This window comes from Vitis vinifera, chromosome 2 (genome assembly GCF_030704535.1).
Source record: "Vitis vinifera cultivar Pinot Noir 40024 chromosome 2, ASM3070453v1".
In the NCBI taxonomy this organism is placed as follows: domain Eukaryota; kingdom Viridiplantae; phylum Streptophyta; class Magnoliopsida; order Vitales; family Vitaceae; genus Vitis; species Vitis vinifera.
This window is the reverse complement of record NC_081806.1, coordinates 138864-159752: the sequence shown is the minus strand read 5'-3', so window position 1 is coordinate 159752 and position 20889 is coordinate 138864. Positions and strand designations below refer to the sequence as shown.

General features: G+C 37.3%; 2 protein-coding genes across 3 annotated transcripts; one reads left to right on the top strand and one right to left on the bottom strand.

The window, feature by feature from the left end:
* Positions 1-2040: 2040 nt before the first annotated feature.
* LOC100262204 (homeobox protein BEL1 homolog) lies at positions 2041-6667 on the bottom strand. 2 transcript variants are annotated; one of them, XM_002279194.5, is made up of 5 exons: positions 5734-6667; positions 4555-5537; positions 3757-4139; positions 3188-3248; positions 2041-3011 (listed from the first exon to the last, which is right to left on the bottom strand). In XM_002279194.5, exons 2-5 carry the CDS (start codon positions 5485-5487, stop codon positions 2370-2372), a joined length of 2019 nt encoding a protein of 672 aa, XP_002279230.2. In that variant the 5' UTR covers positions 5488-5537; positions 5734-6667; the 3' UTR covers positions 2041-2369. The 2 variants fall into 2 exon arrangements, with proteins under 2 accessions (XP_002279230.2, XP_059598076.1); XM_059742093.1 differs by having other exon boundaries at positions 4555-6667.
* Positions 6668-15563: 8896 nt separating this feature from the next.
* LOC100258700 (phosphoglycerate mutase-like protein AT74) lies at positions 15564-19649 on the top strand. Its single transcript, XM_002273209.4, has 5 exons — positions 15564-16211; positions 17597-17716; positions 17790-18003; positions 19007-19087; positions 19213-19649. The coding sequence occupies exons 1-5, from the start codon at positions 15704-15706 to the stop codon at positions 19307-19309; spliced, it is 1020 nt and encodes a 339-aa protein (XP_002273245.1). The 5' UTR covers positions 15564-15703; the 3' UTR covers positions 19310-19649.
* Positions 19650-20889: the final 1240 nt, after the last annotated feature.

Here is a 20889-nt window from a genome sequence, read left to right as displayed (position 1 = left end):
AAACCACACAAAAGCATAGCATAGTATCACATGATTCAGGAAGGCCCAATCGGTCAATCTGCAGGCCCAAGCGGGACAATACCCCGGAGACAGGTTTCTAGGCTTCTCAGTGAACTAGGGAAATGAGAGGAAAAATGTTGAAGAGGGCCCCTAAGATTATACCAAAGCATTAATGAGCTTTGAATCAATCTCACTTCTATCTGAAGTTATCATATTTTTGTTAACAAGCAAGCACAACATATATATGCTACTCTCTTTTAGCTTAATAAATAATTAACTTTGCAAAAATAATGCTTGAAACCTTTGCGAGAGATTTCAAGTAGAGAGAAAAATGCAGTAAGTTGGATGCCAAAAGTGGTTGTGGACTAGAAGGTTGTCAGCTGATTCTGCTGTTAGTTTGCCTATTTAAAAATGGGAGAAGAAGGCACTGTGTTTTACTTTTAATTTCTTCCCAACCAAACAAAGGATTCAGGTTTTTTGGGACGTGAATCTTCTTCACAGTAGACTCTGGCTGGACACAACCCATTTTTATCAAACTCCATTTAGATATTCCCATTATATATGTAGCTTCACAACTTCAACTTAAGAACCATGCACATAAAGTACTGATCACCATGGCTTTTTGCGAGGGCTGTTCATAAAAGCAGCTATCCAAGAACAAGGCTTCTTATGATTATCAAAAAACGCACTCATAGACATGCACAATGTATCTCCTCGATCCACAGCATTGATGCCCTCCTTTTTTTTGCATTTTCCCTTGGAACAAACAGTACCAAATCTCATGCATTATTGATTAGATGAAATAGATATTTTACTAGATCATTATTACATAAAATCATCATTATTTTTGAAAAGTTTCAGAATCTCTTGCACCATTTGAAGAACTTGGAAGCAAAATGAATTGTCCATATGTAATATAAATAATCCACTGCAAGAATGATTCCATGATCAGTTAACGGGGCACAGTCTATGTTTAGCTAACTAGACAAAATATAAACTTGTGGTACCGAAACTTTTGACCCATAAAAAACCACTCATGAGGTGACGTCCATGAAATATCTTTCCTTTCCAACAGTACCAAAGTCCACTTTGTGCATGCCCGTGAAAATTATTTTCTTTCGAGTTCTTCATTATGAAAAATGAAAATGCACAACCCTTTTTTTCTTTTTTCCATTTTTAGGTTTAGTTTCAGACTTGGGTAAGTTGTGAAACTTAAAAATGTTGTTGGGAGACGAGAGAGAGAGAGAGTTTTGAAGACAGTTGGAAGACTACTTGTTTACCACTTTTTTCATTCCTCTCAATTCTGAAAACAAAGTGCTGCATGCTGGCGCTTGCTCACACAGTCTCCCATGCTTTTGGCTTGGTCATGCAGATAATCAATAATCACACGAAGCAAGGCTGAAAAAGGTGATATTGAACACAAGATCTTTGATGTGATCTCCATAACCTTCTTTCCTGAAATGCCTATTCCCATTTACGTACACAGGCCCAAAGCATACCCACATAAGAAAATGGAGCTTTCACAACAAGCTTCTAAATCTGTAAAGCCTGCAGCCTTCAATGGAGAACAGCTTCATCGGTGTGGGATCTATTCCAGTGGGCATTTCTTCAGTATAGGCCAATCGACTTGCACCACAACAATGATATAAAGAAAAGCCTAAACAGCCTTCCATACTAACTAAAAAGGCAGTTAATAAAAGCACCTTTCCATGGCTAAAGAAGTAGCATATAAACCATATCCCCAAGTTGACGAATCGAAAAGGAAACAATTCTTTTGCCCATGAAATATCAGCTTCATGGAGTTAGATTAATAGAGGGACCACATGAGCAAGACGACTATCCTGGTATCTTGCAATTTCTCTATTGGTATTGTCTTAATCTTCCAAAGCTGAGGACCCAATCACCCATTATCCCACTTGTGCTGCTTATAATTATGGAATCTGGATGAGCACCCCCACCCCACCACCCCCCGGCCCGTTTAAGCTACAGCCACAAAGAGAGAGAGAGAGAGAGAGAGAGAGAGAGAGAGAGAGAGCATGGTACTGCTAACATAGACATAGCTAATAGGTTAAATTTTGAATCATACAGATTCTACCCAAAAGAGGAAGAAAGACCTGTATATCCTTGCATCAATCAATGGCAATTCCAATCTACTCTAACAGTAGTAAACATATTCTTTCCATCGAAAAAGCCAAGGTGCAAAACTACCAGCCATGGAACTAATGTTCAGTAGTATGTCTAGCTAAGCAAGTATAAGTTTATGTATGTATGAAGTATTTATCTATGTCTCTCATGTAATTATCTACCATCAATGATCACTTTCCTTCAATCACAAGGCTCTGGACCGGGGAAGCTCATCGCCTATCTGTTTATCCGGCCAAGTCGTGGAGCAACTGCGCTCCCATCAAGTTTCTGTAAGGCAAGTTCTGTCCTTCTCCATCTAAAAGAGAGTACTGAACTGGTTGGCAATCTTCAATGGGGTCTCTAGAGTAGAAGAGAGAGCTCTGTGATGCAGGTGAGAATGCTAAGCTCACCCCGCTTCCACCATGCTGTTGTAAGCCCAGCGTCAAGGACACGCCGCTGCCACCGAAATTATGATGGGCACTGTCGTTAGTGAAAGAAACAGCGCCGGCCGTGTGGTGATTGTAAGAGGAGAAGTCCAACTCCACGGCTCCAAAGGCCTCGGCAACTCGCCCGAAGTTGGGCTGGTGGTGGTGGAGGTGGTGGGGGTGGGGGTTTTGAAGGCTTTTGCCATTTTTAGAGTCGTTCTTCTCTGGGTTGTTGATGATGGAAGAGAGGCACTCGGAGTCTATTCGAACAAGTTGCTCGGCTGTTGGCTTTTGATCTTCGATACGTGGCTGGGGATTAGGGTTCGGCCGGCCATTGTCGTCGGGGTCTGTAGCCCCATCTGGGGAGCCCAGGTTGTCTTGCTCCTTTGTTTCTTCTAAGTACATCTCTTCCACCATGGGTTTCCATAGCCTCACCCTCGCATTGATGAACCAATTGGATACCTGTTGAAGCACGTACATGTATGTAAAAACAAGCGCATCAAATGATTAACACACATTAAAATAATGGATTCCAAGAAGATATTCTCCATTGAAAACATAAATAATTTGTTGAAGAAATTAAAAAATCATTCATGGGGCAATTAAAAAAAGGGGGGGATAGAGAGATATGGACGTGCCTGGCTTCTTGAGAGACCAGTTTGGCGGGCTAAGATGTGCTTATCTACATCGCTGGGATACCTGAAAGAAGTTTCATGAAAGCACAGTTATTCAAAAGTTAATATTCAGACCGTGGATTGTACTTTTACTGGTTGTGGAAGGACAATGAAAAAAACTTGAATGGGAGAGAGGGAGATGGGTCCTATATCTATATCTATATATACGAAAAAAAAAAAGAGAGAATCAAACCCACACAAATATGACACAAGAGGCACAAGAAAAATCCAGAAAAGAAAATAATATGACAAGTGAAACATGGAATCTGAATGATGGTAGATAGAAACCACCAAAACAATGGGCTGTTTTTGTGAAAAAATGATTGGGACTTGATGGAAGAAGTTGGAATAGTACAACCGCAAGCCTTGTTTCTTATTTGTTTCAAGAAAACTTTGATTCTCTCAGTAAATCTACTTTGTAAGTTTTTTTTTTTTTTTTTTTATGTATATGTATATAAGAAGATATGATTCCTGTAAAGATGGGTGGGAGGATATATACATATATAGAGAGAGAGAGAGAGAGAGAGATTTACGGGTGGAGGAAGTGCTCGAACAACCAAGCTCGAAGCACAGAGACTGATCTCTCGGGTAAGCCTCGTTGGGGTCTCCATGGATGGCTCTCCATCATGCTCATCTGCTGAAATGCCCTCTGTTGCCTCAGGGCTTGATCAAGAACCCTTAGCCTGGGGGTCTCCCCTCGGGTTGTGCCTGGTGCAACTGGGTCTTTCTCTCCCATGGCCTTCTTAGTGGCCTGAATCTGACCCACAATGCCGTCTCTCAGACATCTAAAATGCCTAGACATGGCTTTTGAAGCCAACGCCGAGTAGACTCTCGCAGCCCCGTTTCCAGCCACTGCTTCAAAGGATGAGACCACCGCCTTCATCTGATCGCAGTAGTGCTTGTATCTTCTATCAACCTAAACCATCACCACCATCACCATCACCACCACCACCATCACCACAAACAAACAAACAAATGAATTCTTCTGAAAATTCAGAGTTACAGAATGAAATGAGCCTGGTAAAACGAAAATAGGAAACCATTAAATGAAAAAGGAATAGAGATTTCTGTAATTAAATGAAATGTTCGAATTGTCACGACGTGGGCATTAATGGGAAGGCCCAACAGTCGCTCAATTAGTTCAAGATTCAAGTCTCCAAACACAGATCAATCAATCAACCACCAAGTAAAAGTTAGAACCCTCGTACTCTACTGGTTTAGATCGATGAAACCGTTTCCCCTTTTTTGCTTAATTACTTAATTATTTATGTCTGGGATCAATGAAAAGCAAGGATCTTTTGTTTGGAGCCATAATGAAATAATTAATATACCTCCTCAAGCATTGAAAGCAGCTTTGATTTTCTCTTCTGCAATTCCATGAGCTCCAGAGAGTAGAGAGATGGCTTTCTTGAACAGCTACTACTGCTTCCATTCTCATCCTCCCACTGGTTGGTCTTGGGGGCCTTTTGCCTAGGTGGATCAATCTGCTTTGTTCCAAGGTTACAGCACTCGTTCAGAAGCTGCTGAGCAGGACCCAAGTACTTTGAGTTCCTCAGCTGGAAGTTCCCTTGATTAAGATTTGCAGCTTTTCCCAGAAACCCATCCTGCATCATTTGTTGCTCTTGGATGGCCGCAGATTTTCCAAAGAAGCAATCTCTAGAATTTGAAGAGAGAAACCTCATATGATCATCCTGTTGACCTTGATGATGAGTGTGTCTGAGTTCAAATGATTGTAACCCAATACTAGAGGGATTGCTGGAACTGAGAGAGAGTGAGAGACCTTGACTGGGCCTCTCGTTTCCTTCACAAGGAAACACACACCTCAAAGAGGAATCATCAACCATCAATCTGTTCTCTTGCCATGCTGCTGAGTCGGGTGCAACCATCAGATTCTCGCTTGTTGTCTGAGAAATCCCAGTTGCGAAATCAGACTTGTTGAACTCATGCTGATAATAATCGCTCGTCGACTCGTTCACTGTCTTTGAAGAAGAGGGTCCCGAGTGATTTCCATGTTTCCCAAAGAACGCTTTCCACATCACCGAGTTGGCATCACTCGGTTGCTGCAGATTTTTTGGAGGAAACCCTATCATCTCCATGCCTGTAGTCAAGTTGAACATCTCTGGGTTGGACTCGAAGCTTTGGATCTGGTTCACCAGATGGGTCTGGGTCTGAATACTTGGGTTGGTGGATGAAACATCCGAGTAAACAAAGCCAGCAGATGACACCATGTTCCTTGATTTCTCTGCCGGATTCTCCCCAGCCATACAACACAAAGTCTACTTCGATTTTTTCTCGCCTGTCGCTTCTGACGATTCTGCAACCACAATTCCCATCAAGATCCACCCTCACACCGCAGCCCAAAATCAAAACAAAACCAAGATCAATAAACAACGTCCATGAAAACCCAAATCACCCTTTTCAATCGTCTGATTAGAAAGGGAGAAAAGTTTCCAACTTTATCACTCAGTTCTATGCAATGATCAAACCAGAGCCAGACAGAGATAGCTTACCTGCTATTGACAAGAGGGAATTAACTTATCTTGTTATGCAGCTGGTGCTGGTGGTGACGGTGGAGGAGGAGGTAAGATTGGAGATGAAGACTGGGTCTACTACTCAGGCTTGTGTAAACAGGCCGAACATGGGATGCCATGAAAGCCAACCTAGGAAGAAAGAAGACATCTCCTCCGAACTCAGAAGTAGAAGATCATCAGATAGAGGTGATGATGACTTCCTAGTTCCTAGCCATGATCATCATTTCATATATGCTTCAGCCCCCCCTCTCTCTCTCTCTCCCCTCTCTTTTCTTCTCTAAGTGGGTCAATGCAACATCATATAAGTACATCCAAAATAGACTTCCTGGTAATCAAATCCCCTCAATTATTTCATACCCCCAGCAATTAAATACCATGATAAAAAAAAGTTTTATTATATAAAATTAATAGCCCATATATAATATATTTAAAAAAAAAAGAAGAAAAGAAAAGAAAAGAAAAGTATTGATACTGTGATACAGGAGCAGGACCAACATAAAGCAATCAGGGTCCTTTGCCTGGCACACAAACTACAAGCCGCCACATGACCACTCCCCCTTTACTTAAATGAAGACTTTAGCCTCCTAAGAATGAAAGAATTTTATAGACACAAGAAAAATGAAAGAAAACGGAGTGGGGAAGAGGAGGGAGAGATGTTTTATGGGGGCAAGAGAGTACAGAAGTGGGAGTTGTGTCCAGGCTTTTTCAGATGGATTTCAGTGTTTAGGATGGAGAGAGGGTGGGTCGGGCTGCTGCAAAGGTCTGAGGTCTGAGATGAGAATTCATGAGATGGCGAGATGAGAGATGGGCGAGGGTGGTTTAGAAGTTTGGAAGAGAGAAAAGAGGATAGATGCTTGAGAGTGTAGTGATAAAATGTTCCTAAAATTAGGGACTGGGGGAGGATGAGATGAGGTGGTCCCTCACTCCCTTGCTTCCAACTAATTCTAATTAAAACACCCCCCTCTACTGCTACCTCTACCTATTAAAGTCTTGCCTCTCCCTCCTCCACCCATCATATCTCTCTCTCTCTCTCTCCTCCTCTACTATGGGACCGCATCTTTCCTTTTCTTTTTTTTTTTTCCTACACAATTTTGCATGCCCTACTCGCACCAACTTCACCCATTTTCACCCTCAGGGGCGCCACCCCTAAGAATAGGCTACAAATTCTTACTCCCAAAAAAAATCCCATATTGTTAGAAGTGTTTTCATGGAGTGATGAAATTTGCTTCTGCATCCGTACTTTTATAATAATATCTATGTTGATGTGATGTCTTACATTACAAGTTTACAACCCTTTTAATGTGTAGAGAGATAATATCTACATAAGATTAATGGGGGTATTGATGATGAAAATTTTTACAACTTGAAAAGAAAAAATTCTTCACTTTTTGAATTTGTTTCTTAATACATTCTCTAAAGAAGTCAATGAATAAATTAAGTTTAAGAGAAGAATTAGTTGGTTTTTGTGATATAAAAACTCTTGTAATATCTTGATAGTTTCTTTATCACTCTTTTAACATAATGTGACAATTTAATATATAAGAGATTTTGAAAGTTTGTCTGAAAAAAATTGTAATTTTTATGTTAATAAATATTGAAATTATTTCTTTGATCAAAATTTCAACTTTTCATTAAACATTATTTACCAAAAAAAAAATAGCAGTTAATTTTTCCCTTTTAACGGTGGTTGAACAAAGATAAAAGGTAAGAAAATTAAATTAGAGATAAATATTATCCTACGACCCATTCCCACTTATCATAAAAAGACATTAATTAAATTATTCCTAAGCTCCACAAATGTCCCAAAAATTAGCCAGAAAAAAAAACAAATTATTTTATTTTTCCCATTTTTTATCCGGATGCCAATACCCTGAACAGCACGCGCCAGCTAACACCGCCGCAGTGAATTCACGCGCAGACGACTAGAGTGGGGGTGGTGGGCATGGGATTGCATACAACTTTAATTTTTGTCCGTTAAAAGCAGGTGGTCCTATAACGAAGCTTTCTCCGCCGCTTGCTATTTGCCTTCCGCTGACGTCACCACCTCCCTTACACTGCGCACCTCTGCGCATCTTTACTACTCCCACTGACGTAATCTCCTCTTCCCCCTCTGCCCCTGTATGTAACATGCACACGGACTGTGCACACTGCGCACCCCCCGGGGCCACCTTTTATTTATTTTTATTTATTTCTTTTACCTTTTAAAAGCAAATTGTACGGTCAATCACTTTTAAGGAAGATGGGGGGAACCCCCAGAAAGGTCGGGGGTGTGGGAAAAATGAACTGCTTCACACAGCAGTGTGTTTCTGTTTTCAAAGCGTTTTTTGAAAACAGTTTCACGTTTTATACTGTTTTGGAACTTCTAAAAGTTGCAGCAGCAGCAGCAGCAGCGGTAGTAGCACATAAGGAAAGAAAGAGCCTAGAGTGGTCCATGGCTACCAGATGGAACTCAGCTTTTTTTGATCTCATCATCAGTTTTGGACCTATATGGATGGCCCAATTCAAAGCATTTTGTTTTTAAAATTCTTTAAATTTTATTTTATGAATCCAAAATCAAGTGGATTTTGGTTTTGGTAAATTGTTTAGGGCAATTAATTGGGTGGGGTAGGGTTGGATGTGTGCCCTTTGAAAATGACGGACTCTGGATGGGGATTATTTGTTGGTCTGACAGGTTTTTTTTTTTTTTCCTTTTCTTTTTTTTTTTAAAAATAGTATTAAGAAGCCATTTGGGAGTTTTTTTTATTTATTTATTTAAATAAACCTTTTAATAAATAAGTTCATTTGAGAGTATCTTTTATTTTGTATATAATTTGTATTAATAACACATAAAACAAACTGAGCTTTTCAATTTTACCATAAGTCTTCAAATTATAAGAAATTTTTTAGGAATGATTTGAGTTAAAATGTTTTTTCATGGGTAGTTAATATTATTTTCATTAAAAATGTTTTAAAAGAGAATTATATAAACTGAGTGACTTTCTAAAATAATAGCTCTGTAGATTTATTTTCTTAATTTTTGAAAATAATTTTCGCAACTTATTAACCTACTAATTTTTTGTATATCATATTTATTTATGGGTAAAAAAATGTTCAGTACTCAGTAGTGGCCCAATTGGCTTCTCTCAGAGGTTGGTGGAATTTTTTACAAAAATTGATATTCATTTTTTCTAATTTATTTGTTGAACCCACTTGCTTGTTTGATGTTTTTTCCTTCTCTCCTATCCATAGTGTCATACTTAGTCATATATTTATTCCAAATTGGCAAGTTGGGATAAGTGTAACACAAGGGATGGTCCACAAGCAAAATTTTTATTCTCGCCCCAGCCACCTTCCTTTTTTATGGCCAAACATGTTTTTCAAAAAACACATTCATGACCGTTAAAACATCGGTTTCCATTGCAACATCAAAATCTTCATCCCATTTTTATACTTGAATAGACTGTCGAGATCTTTGCATTTGAAATCACTGTTCATATATCCATAATTCACAAAAGCATTTTATATATTTTTTTAAAAAAAAGAAAAATTCAACGTCGTGGGCATAATTTGTTAAACAAATGAAGGAAAACGTTTTTATGCTGTCCGATGATGGGGTGTGGAGTAGCGGCTTTCCTGGGTTGATCGAGTTCAAAACGTACATTTTGGCTAATTACCAAGAATACATCACACATTGCCCAACTGGTTCTAAAAAAACTCCAAAATCACTTTGATAACGTCAGGTCACTTTCAGACCAGCTCCCTACATTCATAAAAATCAGGATGATGTTCCAATTACAAGGCATGATTTATGATTAGGCATATTTGGAAAGAAATTGATTTTGCAATGCATATAATGTTGCCTTTTAGCCTAATAATTCAAGAGAACAAGCCAAGAAAAAGTTATCACAGTAATTGCAGGCTTTTGGAGGTGGGTTTCATTTTTAAAGCATTTCAGAATTGACCATTTCATTTTTTTGTGTAAGAGACATTCTTAGGAAAAGTTGCATCACTTGGAGGTTGTACTATCATTTTCAGAGGTCAATCCAATTCCTTGGGAAGCTTTTATGCCTGCCCAACACCTGTTCTGGATAACAAGATTCAACCAAATGGTTCCATTTTTTTCTTTTTTTTTTTGGCATTGAGCGCATGCTCCAAAAATGTTCTTCAAAATAATTTTATTTTCTGAAAATTAAAAATAATAATTGAAAATATGGATAACACTTTAAAAACATTTATATTGCACAACCTAATATATTTATAAAAGATAAGCAAAAGAAAATTATTTTATCTATGTTTTAAATAAAATTTTGTTCTTCAAAACAATTGAGAATCGGTTCTAAGAATTATTCTCAAAAATTATTTTCAGAATTAATTACAAATCTATAAAATCATTTTATTTGCAGAAAAATGATTTATCAGATCAAATAATTTCAATTTTAAGATGCACAAAGAGAGGAGGTTATTGTGGCAACCCTCTAATCCCTCTATCTTTAATTTTTCTCATCAATTAGTAAGGCCGTTGATGAGCATAATCAATATTAAAACTAAAACAACCAATTTTATTAACATATTTCGGTTAAAAACCAAAAAAATGAATGTGATTAGCCTTTTCAAACTTTTTAGAAAAACTTAGAAAGATGATGATGGGATATAATCTTTCATTTCAACCATGACTTTTTCTTGGAGACAAAAATATAGGCCCATGACAAAAGTATGTACAAGTTTTCTCTATTGGGTAGTGACTAATGGGTAATCACCTTAAATTTTCATGGTTTAATTAGGGTTATGACCCCACTAACAACCACCATGTCTAACCCCACCAACTCTAATTCCAAGAAACAAAGGAGAAGAAGAAGAAAGGTCCAAGATAATGGCGTGGGATCCACTTGTCTCTTCACCTTCCACACAATATAATGGGTCTTTTTTTTTCTCATAAATGTCCACATTCCTATGACCCACCTCCATGAAGCCCTTAGGTAGTGGGTCCCTTTTAATTCAAGTGTGCTACATGCCAAAGAAATCCCCCAAGTGGTCTCCTTCTACTCTATAATATCTTTTAATTAAATTTTTGTTTCTTCCTCTCATTCATTTTAAATCGATGCAAGAAAATAAGAAGAAATCCTATGGCTCCATAGTCCATACTGTTATCATGTAGCACAAGCATAGGCTAGTTGATGGAGTGCATTTATCCAAACCCATAATTCTAATTCACAAGTGCGGATAATTCCAAAAAACTTTTGAACCAATCTGCACAATCATAGGGCTACAATACATATATTTTGAGTTGTTTCCATTTCTATTAATGTGGGCAAAGAGGGTTTCAGTGATGAAATGGAACAAGAGCCCAAAGGACTGAAAACTTTTTGAGGCATGCTACAGTGTAGCGTAGGAGAGACTAGGCCCAAGCTTGTTTTTTAGCTAACAGAAAATGATGTTTAGACTTTAGAGTAGGCCACATGAACCACCAAAAGATCCAAAAATGGGTAAATTTTGTGGTGTAACCAACAGCATAGGGTCATGTCTAGGAACCTTATTGGATGGACCCAAGTCTAGTTACTTGGGCATCCACCTGTAAAATAATTAAGAATGTGCTCACCGGGTGCGGATTTTGCCTTTTTCTTTTGGTTTTTTGAAGCTCAAATTCTCTCAAAAGAGAGGCATGAGATGTGTGTGGCAGTAGCGATTACAAATTAGTGGCCTAAAGGTCCCAAAAGCTGAGGTTGAGTGCCCTTTTATGTGATGGGATCAAGCTGAGCTTTCTTGCTTATATCATTCTCCACTGGGTTTAAAAGTGGCCATTCCAAGCCCCATCTGCTCTCCAAATCATAGAAAATAGGACTAGAGTGTTTTACAAAGGGCTTAGAATGCTCATGGTTATGGGAGGAACCTAAACATTCTGGACTGTTGAGACACCCATCTTCAAGGCTCATGGCATATCTTTGTGGTGGGAGGGGCGGGGTGGTAAACCCATCTTCATACGTAAAGTTTTGGGTCCTAAACTAGGGAATTGGGGACCTAAATAGAAAGTGGGTGGGGGTGCAAGCGTCCATGTGAAAAGGGTGGTCAGTTAGTGGTTTGAGCAAGGCTTTCAAACGACAAAAATGCCTTTTCAATTGTGGCCGTTCAAAAACACCCCACCAATGGCAAATTTGGCGTACCATATATGCCACAACAACACTATTAAAAACCACATGAATAAAGTGGCTCTACAAGTGGCCTCCTTACTACTTAGTGTGTGCGGTCCTCCACCCTTTTCCTTAAACCACATCTGTGGTCCTACCCTCCCTTCACTCTTTTACTCTTCACCCATCTTCATTCTTCCACTAAAGTACAAACCCCTTAACGCCATTAAATCAAACATTCCAACATATTTAGGTAATTCAAAGTTTAGTAATGTTAGGGCTTTATGGTTGGTCCATTACTCAATAATTTTAGTTTTTCACGGGAGGCCGGACAAGTTGAAAGGTCACCTATGTGTCAGGCTGAGGGCTTTTAGTCCAATTGACTTGGTGGATATACATCATATATATATATATTCACAATTTTTCTTTCTTTGTGCCATATTATTGACTTAGTAAACATCATTGGTTTATCATTGACTAAAAAGTCCTACACATAATTTTCAAGAAGATCATAGCATGTTAGAATAAAAACCCAATATGAATATTTTTCAACTAGTTTACGTGGGCATGTGGGTAGCCCTGGGACAGTTTAATTTTCAAATGATTAGCCAGATTTTGGAGTAATGATTTTCCAACACTTAATTTATGAAGTTTGGATAAGCAATCAGTGTCCGTCTGAACGTGCCCACAAACAATGTGTGGTTTTTTTTATTTATCTTTTAATGTGGTTCCAATCTGAAAGTAAGGCCAACAAGAAGATCAACAACGGGGAAAATCCAAAAAAGGAAGAAATCTGACCCCATTTTAATAAAGAGAGTTTTATCTCCTTCACTCACACGAAATATGACTCACCGACATCACTAAAGTCAATGCAAATGACAAACAAATACTCCTCCACCAAAAGAAACTTTTGGGATCTAATCAAGTACCTATTTCAGGTTTTTTTTTTTTTTTTTTGAAAAATAAGTTTTAGAAACAAAACAAATATAAAAAAAAAAAATTATTTTCTTGATTTAATTTTTATGAAGAAAGTGTACATTTATATAAAATGAAAACATTCCTAAAATATTTTTCATCTTTTTTATTCTTATTCCGAATATTGTAAAAAAAAAAAATTAAATACCTTAAATTTATTCTCAAAAACTACATATCTTTAGACCAAAATAAAAAAAATAAAAAAAGGTTCTTTTTTATAAAAGAATTTGTCAAATGCATTTTTTAAACTAAAAACTGTTTTATCTGTTAAAGAGCCCAAAAACTGTTTCAAGAACAGTTCTTATTTATTTCTCTTCCTTTCCTTTTCTTTTCTTTTCTTTTTTTCTAGTCATTTCCCCAAAAATTAAAAAAATAAATAAATAAAGAGGAAAAAATAAAACAATTCATTATTTGAGGGATTCTGCCATAATAGCCTAAATCAACTAAAAATATCACCAATCCAATCAAAACCTTTCATATACATATCAAATAAATCGTCAAGAAGAAACAACAAAAGTCAACACAATTAAAAGGAAAAGAAAAAGAAAAATGTTAAACTTGTGCTGGTTACCCAACAAGCCATTGGATTCATACAGGGGAGCTGAATTTCCCAGTGAGTAAATATAATAATATATTATAGTTACACGAATGCTAAATAATAATAATAATTAAAATATATATATATATATATATATATATATATATATATATATATATGATATGAGGGTTTGTCATTGAGAGGAAGTTTCTGTACAAGACATTTTCTAGCAATAAAGAAAACTCGTTTTCTGTACAAGACAAATCTAATGAAAGCTGCTGCTTGATTATGTATTCATTCCATTTTGTCTACTGGGTGCTTGGGATTGGGTCATGGGTTTTTTAATGGGAAAAGAAAACCAAGGATAAGTGAATGCATGCATGAAGCTTTAGGAAGTAAAACATTCTCATTTCCCCTTTCACATTCATGCATATGCTTTTCTTCATGGTCGGCTACAGTAGCCCCCAATTGCATTGCATTGCATTTTTATGCTCATACACTCATTTGAGTCTCACCATATACCATATGTAAAATCTCATCTTATTACACTTTGATCTTATTTATTCATACTTTATACCTTCATCTCATATCTTAAGCTCAAATTCAAAGTTCCATAAATATTAATTCAGAACCTTAATAATGTCTCACTTTATCATTATATTATGCCTTGACCGTGAACCTACATATACTTCAATAAAAAATTAAACCAACCAATTTTTGTAGGCTATTTCTCCGATAAACAAGAAATATTGATATTATATACACATATATTAACTTTTAAATCTAATCTTAAGCCCTAGTGTGTGTGTTTTTTTTTTATCATTTTATGTAATTTTAACTTATATAAAAAATCTGAGATTATTCTTTTGCATCATTGTTATTTAGATTTGACAAAGGCAGAGTTAGTTTTGGAGGCTCTGAAAGGTCAATGGTACTTTCTAAGATAGAGGAGGATATGGACCTATAGGGCATCTGAAACAGTATGGGCTCCCCACGTATTAACAAATAGTAAATGCTCCTCCTCAATCATTAGAACTTCGTACTGACAGCCTTTTTCCTCTCAATAATCCACAGCCTCTTTGTCAGGACCCATCTTCGGCTAATCACAAGCAAACTTCGTCTAGAATTTTAAAAGGGCACCATTCAGACAGTGTGGGGTACATGTTAACTGTTGAGCAAATTGCCCTATAATTTCCTACCTGGCTTCACCTATATAACATTTACAAGTTACAACCACAGACTTTTAACAAGTCCCCTCTTCATGGGGTTTTTTCTTTTCATTTTTTTTTTCCAAAAGAAAAAGAACCTGACAAGGGCACGGGCATGCCTCAGACTTCAGAGTTCCATTGAAAGGCACAAAAGAGAGTTGAGACGTTCAAATTGGGCCATCCACAGGGCTAACTTCAACTCTATTGGACCATATGAGCTTATGTCCTAATAAGCCCAGACCAGGCCATGCAAGCATTCAGCCTTGGGTAATTGGGCTGGTGGTTTGGTGAACTTAGCCCTAGGCTGCAATTTGGTCTAAATAGAGCTTGTAGCGGTTAGTGCTTTACTCTCTGTTTGATCTATCCAAACAGCGATATGAAATTTACACACCCAACTAAATCATAGGCTCAGGTCATTAGAACAAATGCCAGTAAGACATGAGTAGGGTACACTACTCAGTTCAAATGTTCAATCCAACATCAGTTCAAGTGATCCCTAGCAACATACTTGAGGTTTGTTAATCATTTGACCAAACTCTGTTACTTTGGATAACCAATAGAAATCATGGAAAACCCGGAACATATTTACATCTTCACATTAGGGTTTGTAAGGCCCTGCTTGGCATCAGACTGGAAACATTCAATAAAACTCGATGATCCTGAAAAACCTACCAGTGTAGCAAAATGGTCCACAGTGGCTTCTGTCATTGCACCTGAAGACATTGTTATTACAACTAGCCCAAGTCTATCCACGTGTTTCTAGCTCTGAATCTATCACAATAACACAGCAATGAACAGTACCTAGCAACAGCCCAACTTAGATGGTCCCCTCTCTTTTTGCACCACACATTCATATCAAAAGTCGAATTTCTCAGCACATGTAAAGCGCATGAAGTCCCTGACTCGGAATTTTCTCCAACACTCCAAAGCGTGTGGGGCCATTCTTAGCATAGCAACACAAACATTTCATAAATCGTTTTTTGAAAGAGGACCATACTTCCTTAGCAGCCTAACCCAAGCCACACAGCAGCAAATGACCAAGTCTATCGGTCATGGCCACCCATTAAGATGACTAGACTTTCCCTCTTTCTTTCTTTGTTTCTCCTTTACTATCTTCTTTCCAAGCAATGGCCACATTTTATCTTACACTTAATCCAGCCTCGTTTCTTGCAGTTTCTAGCCAGAAAAGGTTGAGTTCAAACTCCATCCAATGCTGCCAGGACACCAATGGACAGCCAAGACCTAGAGTGACCCATGAACCTTCAGATAACTGGTTGACCAGTTTCCCAGAAAAGAATCCTATTATTAGTTCACCTACTGTCCTGCCTCCACGGCCTCGCCGGATAATTCTGGTTCGACATGGACAGAGTGAAGGAAATGTTGATGAAAGTGTCTATACACAGGTCCCTGATCCAAAGATTAAACTCACAGAAAAAGGAATGGCTCAAGCTGAGGAATGTGGAAAGAATATAAGGAAGATGATAGAGAAAGATGGTGTGGATGATTGGAAAGTTTACTTCTATGTGTCACCATATAGGAGAACACTAGAAACATTGAGGTGTTTGGCTCGAGCATTTAAACGCCGAAGGATTGCTGGCTGGAGAGAAGAGCCTCGTCTACGAGAGCAAGATTTTGGTAGGTACCCTGTTTTACAGTGACCCAATCACATACATGGTTCCCGAACCAAAAAAAAGTGATAAAAACTGGATTTCATTCTATGATCAGTTGGCAACTGTCTTATAATGAAGAATCAGGTGTTGACCATCTCTATCCCACAGTTACCTAAGCACTAGAACAATTCACAAAACAAAAATTCACTAGTAAAAGTGGCAAAGAGCAAATCCTAAAACATTCAATTCCGTAGATTTGTCCATGTCCATGTTTATAGTTTAAAGTATATGCGTAGTCAAAATAGGCAAGATCTTGATCTCACATCTCCTTACCGTAGATTTCACTTTCCAATTTATGTACAGGTCATTCCATGTACATAGATAATCTTGATTGAGATAGTACCTATACCAAAGGACAATAAAATTGGCTGAAAAAAATGTAATATCACTAAGATATAGAACATTAAAAAAGAAAAGAAATATGGCATATATGTGTATTATATATATATGTGTGTGTGTGTGTATGCATTTAAATATTATATAAGCATCACCTGCTTTTGTTAAAAATGCTTGTATTCATTCTATCTTGTAAGTTTTGGAAGTTGTGTGTATGTATGCATGTGGCTGCATATGGGTAATGGGGTATATGTGCAGTGAAGGATGATGCTTATTTGAATGTGTGCATTGAGATTGGTAGCAAAACAAAATTCTAAGTGTATAACTTCAAATTAATTGTATCCCTAATCACTATAATACAAGTGATGTTTTATAAAATTGTACAATGCAATATGTTCTAAAATTTGGCAGAGACAATACTGTTTTTGTGCTAAATTAACATTTGCTTTCACATACACAATGATAGTGTAGGGAGTGCTATATGAAGAATAGATGTACTCTAATCCCACCAAGTTAACACCAGAAACAGAATCAAGATACTGTTTTGAGTCCTGATTACCAGTTCAGTTATACTAAATTTTATGTTTGATTTAATAATTTCATCTGCTAAATTTCAATCATGTACGTAGAGTATACAGAAACCTTAGACATCATCTGCCTCATTCCAGCCCTATGTAAGGCTGTAAGTCAGGAGTAGAAAGATCCATGATGTGTTTCTTATACACTTAACAAAGCTCCCTTTTGAACCTTAATGACAAAATCCCTCTAGTTTTGTTTAAATTTTCATTGCTACTAAATTTCATTATTTTTCTACAGCGTTCTGCCAATTTTTGTAGTACCTATTTCCTTTCATACCCTCAATATCTCTGTGACTGTTAGTAAAGGCTACCAATTTTTCTCTTCTCATATTTCAAGCCTGTGATCAATTCAATGAACAATTTACCAGTTGCATCAAAGTAAACCTTGATTCTTATGGAATTTTCATTGCTGATAATTCTCTATGTTTCAAAAAAGGGAATTTTCAAGACAGAGAAAAGATGCGGATAGAAAAAGCTACTCGTGTTCTCTATGGCCGCTTCTTTTACCGATTTCCTAATGGGGAATCTGCAGCCGATGTTTATGATAGAATAACAGGTAGTTTCACCATTAAATACTCTCTCTCAAATCATAGTTAAGGGTTTGAACATTGGGGTGTTTAGCCCTGCAGGATTTAGAGAAACCCTGAGAGCAGATATTGACATTGGCCGCTTTCAGCCACCTGGGGAAAGGAACCCAAACATGAACTTAGTAATTGTGTCACATGGTCTTACATTGCGGGTGTTCCTGATGAGGTGGTACAAATGGACCGTGGAGCAATTTGAGGGACTTAATAACCTGGGCAATGGAGATATGATTGTCATGGAAAAAGGCTATGGTGGAAGGTAATACTTTCATAATTCTCTCTAATACTCTATTAACTACATTTTCCCCACCAATACTATGGGAACTTGCTTTTCAGTCCATGTGTCACATCCCTATCTTAGCAAGTTAGCAGAATGGAAAATTTAAAGTGCTCTTCGTACTAAAATCAGGATACAAAGTTTTCTGTGGCATGCTACAAACCTATATTCCTATTAGTTTCAGCATGACTTATGAATATATCCAATCTATTATAACCACATTCTTTAAACATAAGATCCAACTCTGATTCTTATATTTGCAACTGTTCCAAACAGCATTTGTTAATTCAACATTGACCTTCAAGGGATTGTACTTGTATCACTATAGAAACAGTTTAATGATGTCGTTTAAAATGGATGGGGGTCTCAGGCGCAATCAACATATTTGGATAATCCCACATTTGCTTCAGACAATTTTTGGTGTCGATTATTAGTCGAACATTAGCAACTAGAGTTTTATCCATATAGTTTTGGCAGGGAAACTAATCTTGTGAATGCTAACACAACCAAGTGGAGAATTCACAGGGTACAATCAATCCTTAAAAGAAGATATTACAGAGAATTGTAAGCAAATTATCAGACGGCTTAGCTCTTGCAAAGAAATTAAATTACCACCTCTAAATATCTAATAGAGAGAAAGCCTACCATAAAGGTCTGTACATTCCAAACAAATATGAGAATAGCTAGAAAAGGATAGTTTCAAGTGATGTTGATAAACACATGATTGGAAGTTTAATTCATCTTGAGGGGCGTAACTTTAACAAAACATAAATGATCATAATCAGGAATCCTCAGATAATATACAAAGCTATCAAAAATGCAGTGTCAGAACTTTGCTGCAATCAACATGTAATGTTAGATGAAACTTGACAGGGGTCAGTTTTCTATGTAAGAACTCTAAGCACCCCTATTTGAATACCCACCATGCAGTATGGATGTTGGGCATCAGGAACCCTAGTCATGCTCTTCTCTTCAATTTCTACAGGTACAGCTTATTAATGCACCACACTGAAGAAGAGCTGAGAAACTTTGGACTAACAGAAGAAATGCTGATCGATCAGGAATGGTAAGGCTTTGAAACCTCATCTTATTCATTTTAGCAGTTCTAACTTATCCTGATGGTAAATTCACAGAAGGTACAAGTTCATCTGCTGTTTAGGCTAACCTTGGTGTTTGTTGATCTTGATTAAGGCAAAAGATTGCCAAACCAGGTGAACTGAATTACGATTGCTTGATTACTGGACCATCTTTCTTCACCCACTTTGAGGATGAGGACAACGAAACCTAGGCAACAATATTTTCCTCTACCATGTGTCATCATCAAAAGAAAGCGGGGAGCTGGAAACTGAATTAGCAGACTTGATCTGGCATGAATTAAATATGGCACTCAACAGGCAGGATGGTTTCCTTTGGTCCACTCATAAAATTAGCAAACCAGTAAAGAACGCCATCAACAGAAAGTAGTGTTTGATGGCAGCAAATGAGGATGACTAATTAGATAATCAGTTAAATTCTCATCTTCATATGAAAGTAGATATATAACATGGGTTTCCCAGGAAATACATAACATTTTCTTTTCCAATTCTGGGTGTCTGATAAGAGGAGTTTTAAAGATTTGATTCAGATGATGCTCTTGAGACTCGATATTGATGGGTAAGAGTTTTCTATTTTGCCAGCAAGGAACAACACAATTAGTCAGCAGGAAATGTGTTGCTAAACAGGTTTTTGGAAAGAAAAAGAGGGAAAGAAATAAGTTTCTGAATGACCTTAACTTCAACATTAGTTCCATCATGTCCTCAGTAGACATTCTTCATCATATTATATCTCAAATACACAACAGATAGCAGTGACAGGAAATCTTCAGCTTTTAATAAAACATACTAAGGTTATGCATTAAAACCAATGACCATGGTTCGATAGTAATATAGATACTCAAAATTTTCAGAGCATTAAGCACACAGAAAGTGAGAAGGATGTGTAAGACCTTTGAAAGCACTAGCCATCCAAACAGGGCCACTCTCTTTAACAGATTGTCTCCATAACCATTTTTACATGAACATGCTCTTGCTTGAATAATCTAAGGCAAAGAAAACATGGTTGTAAAGCCTTATTAGGTAAAAAACCATAATTCCTTTTTTTCTTTTTTTGGTAACTTGTGGCAAAGGTGCTGTGCTTTGTGGAAAATGGAAATTATACCTTCTAATAGAAAAATAAATTGCCCCAACCAAACCCCTCTAACCATCATAGAAAGGAAAATATGAAAGGGATGTAAAAAGATATTTCATCAACTGTTTAAAATCATCTAACTAGGCATGGTAAGGAAAAAGTGCACCTTATTTCGGAATAAGATACACAATTTTTTTTCCTCAAAGTGCCAGCCTGAGAAGATCCCATGTCCTCAAAGTGCAAGCCTGAGAAGATCCCATGTCCTCAAAGTGCAAGCCTGAGAAGATCCCAATCACCCTGCAAAAACCAGGCAAGAGAATGATATTCACCAGTGTCACTTGCAGCCATGCTTTGTTATAACTTACAAGAGTAAGATGTAAAAGCTCAGCAGCACATGCTATTAGATAGAATGCATCTTTTCAAGCCCTGTCAACAGGTCTTTCCCAATGGCCCAATTTCAATCCCTTTTTTTTTTTTTTTTCTTAATCAGAAACAAAATATATGTATTAAATGAGAAAAGAAACATGAGAAGGATGAGAAATCCTCCCCATGAAGTACAAGCTGATAAAAAGAACTAAGTAAACCTCCACTAACCAGCCTGCTTTCAATCCTAGCTCTGCCTTAAATAACCAGGTAGTGAAAATAGAATGATTGAATGAAAAAGAAATGAGGCTCTAGTACATTGAAGGAAAGAGACCTAGC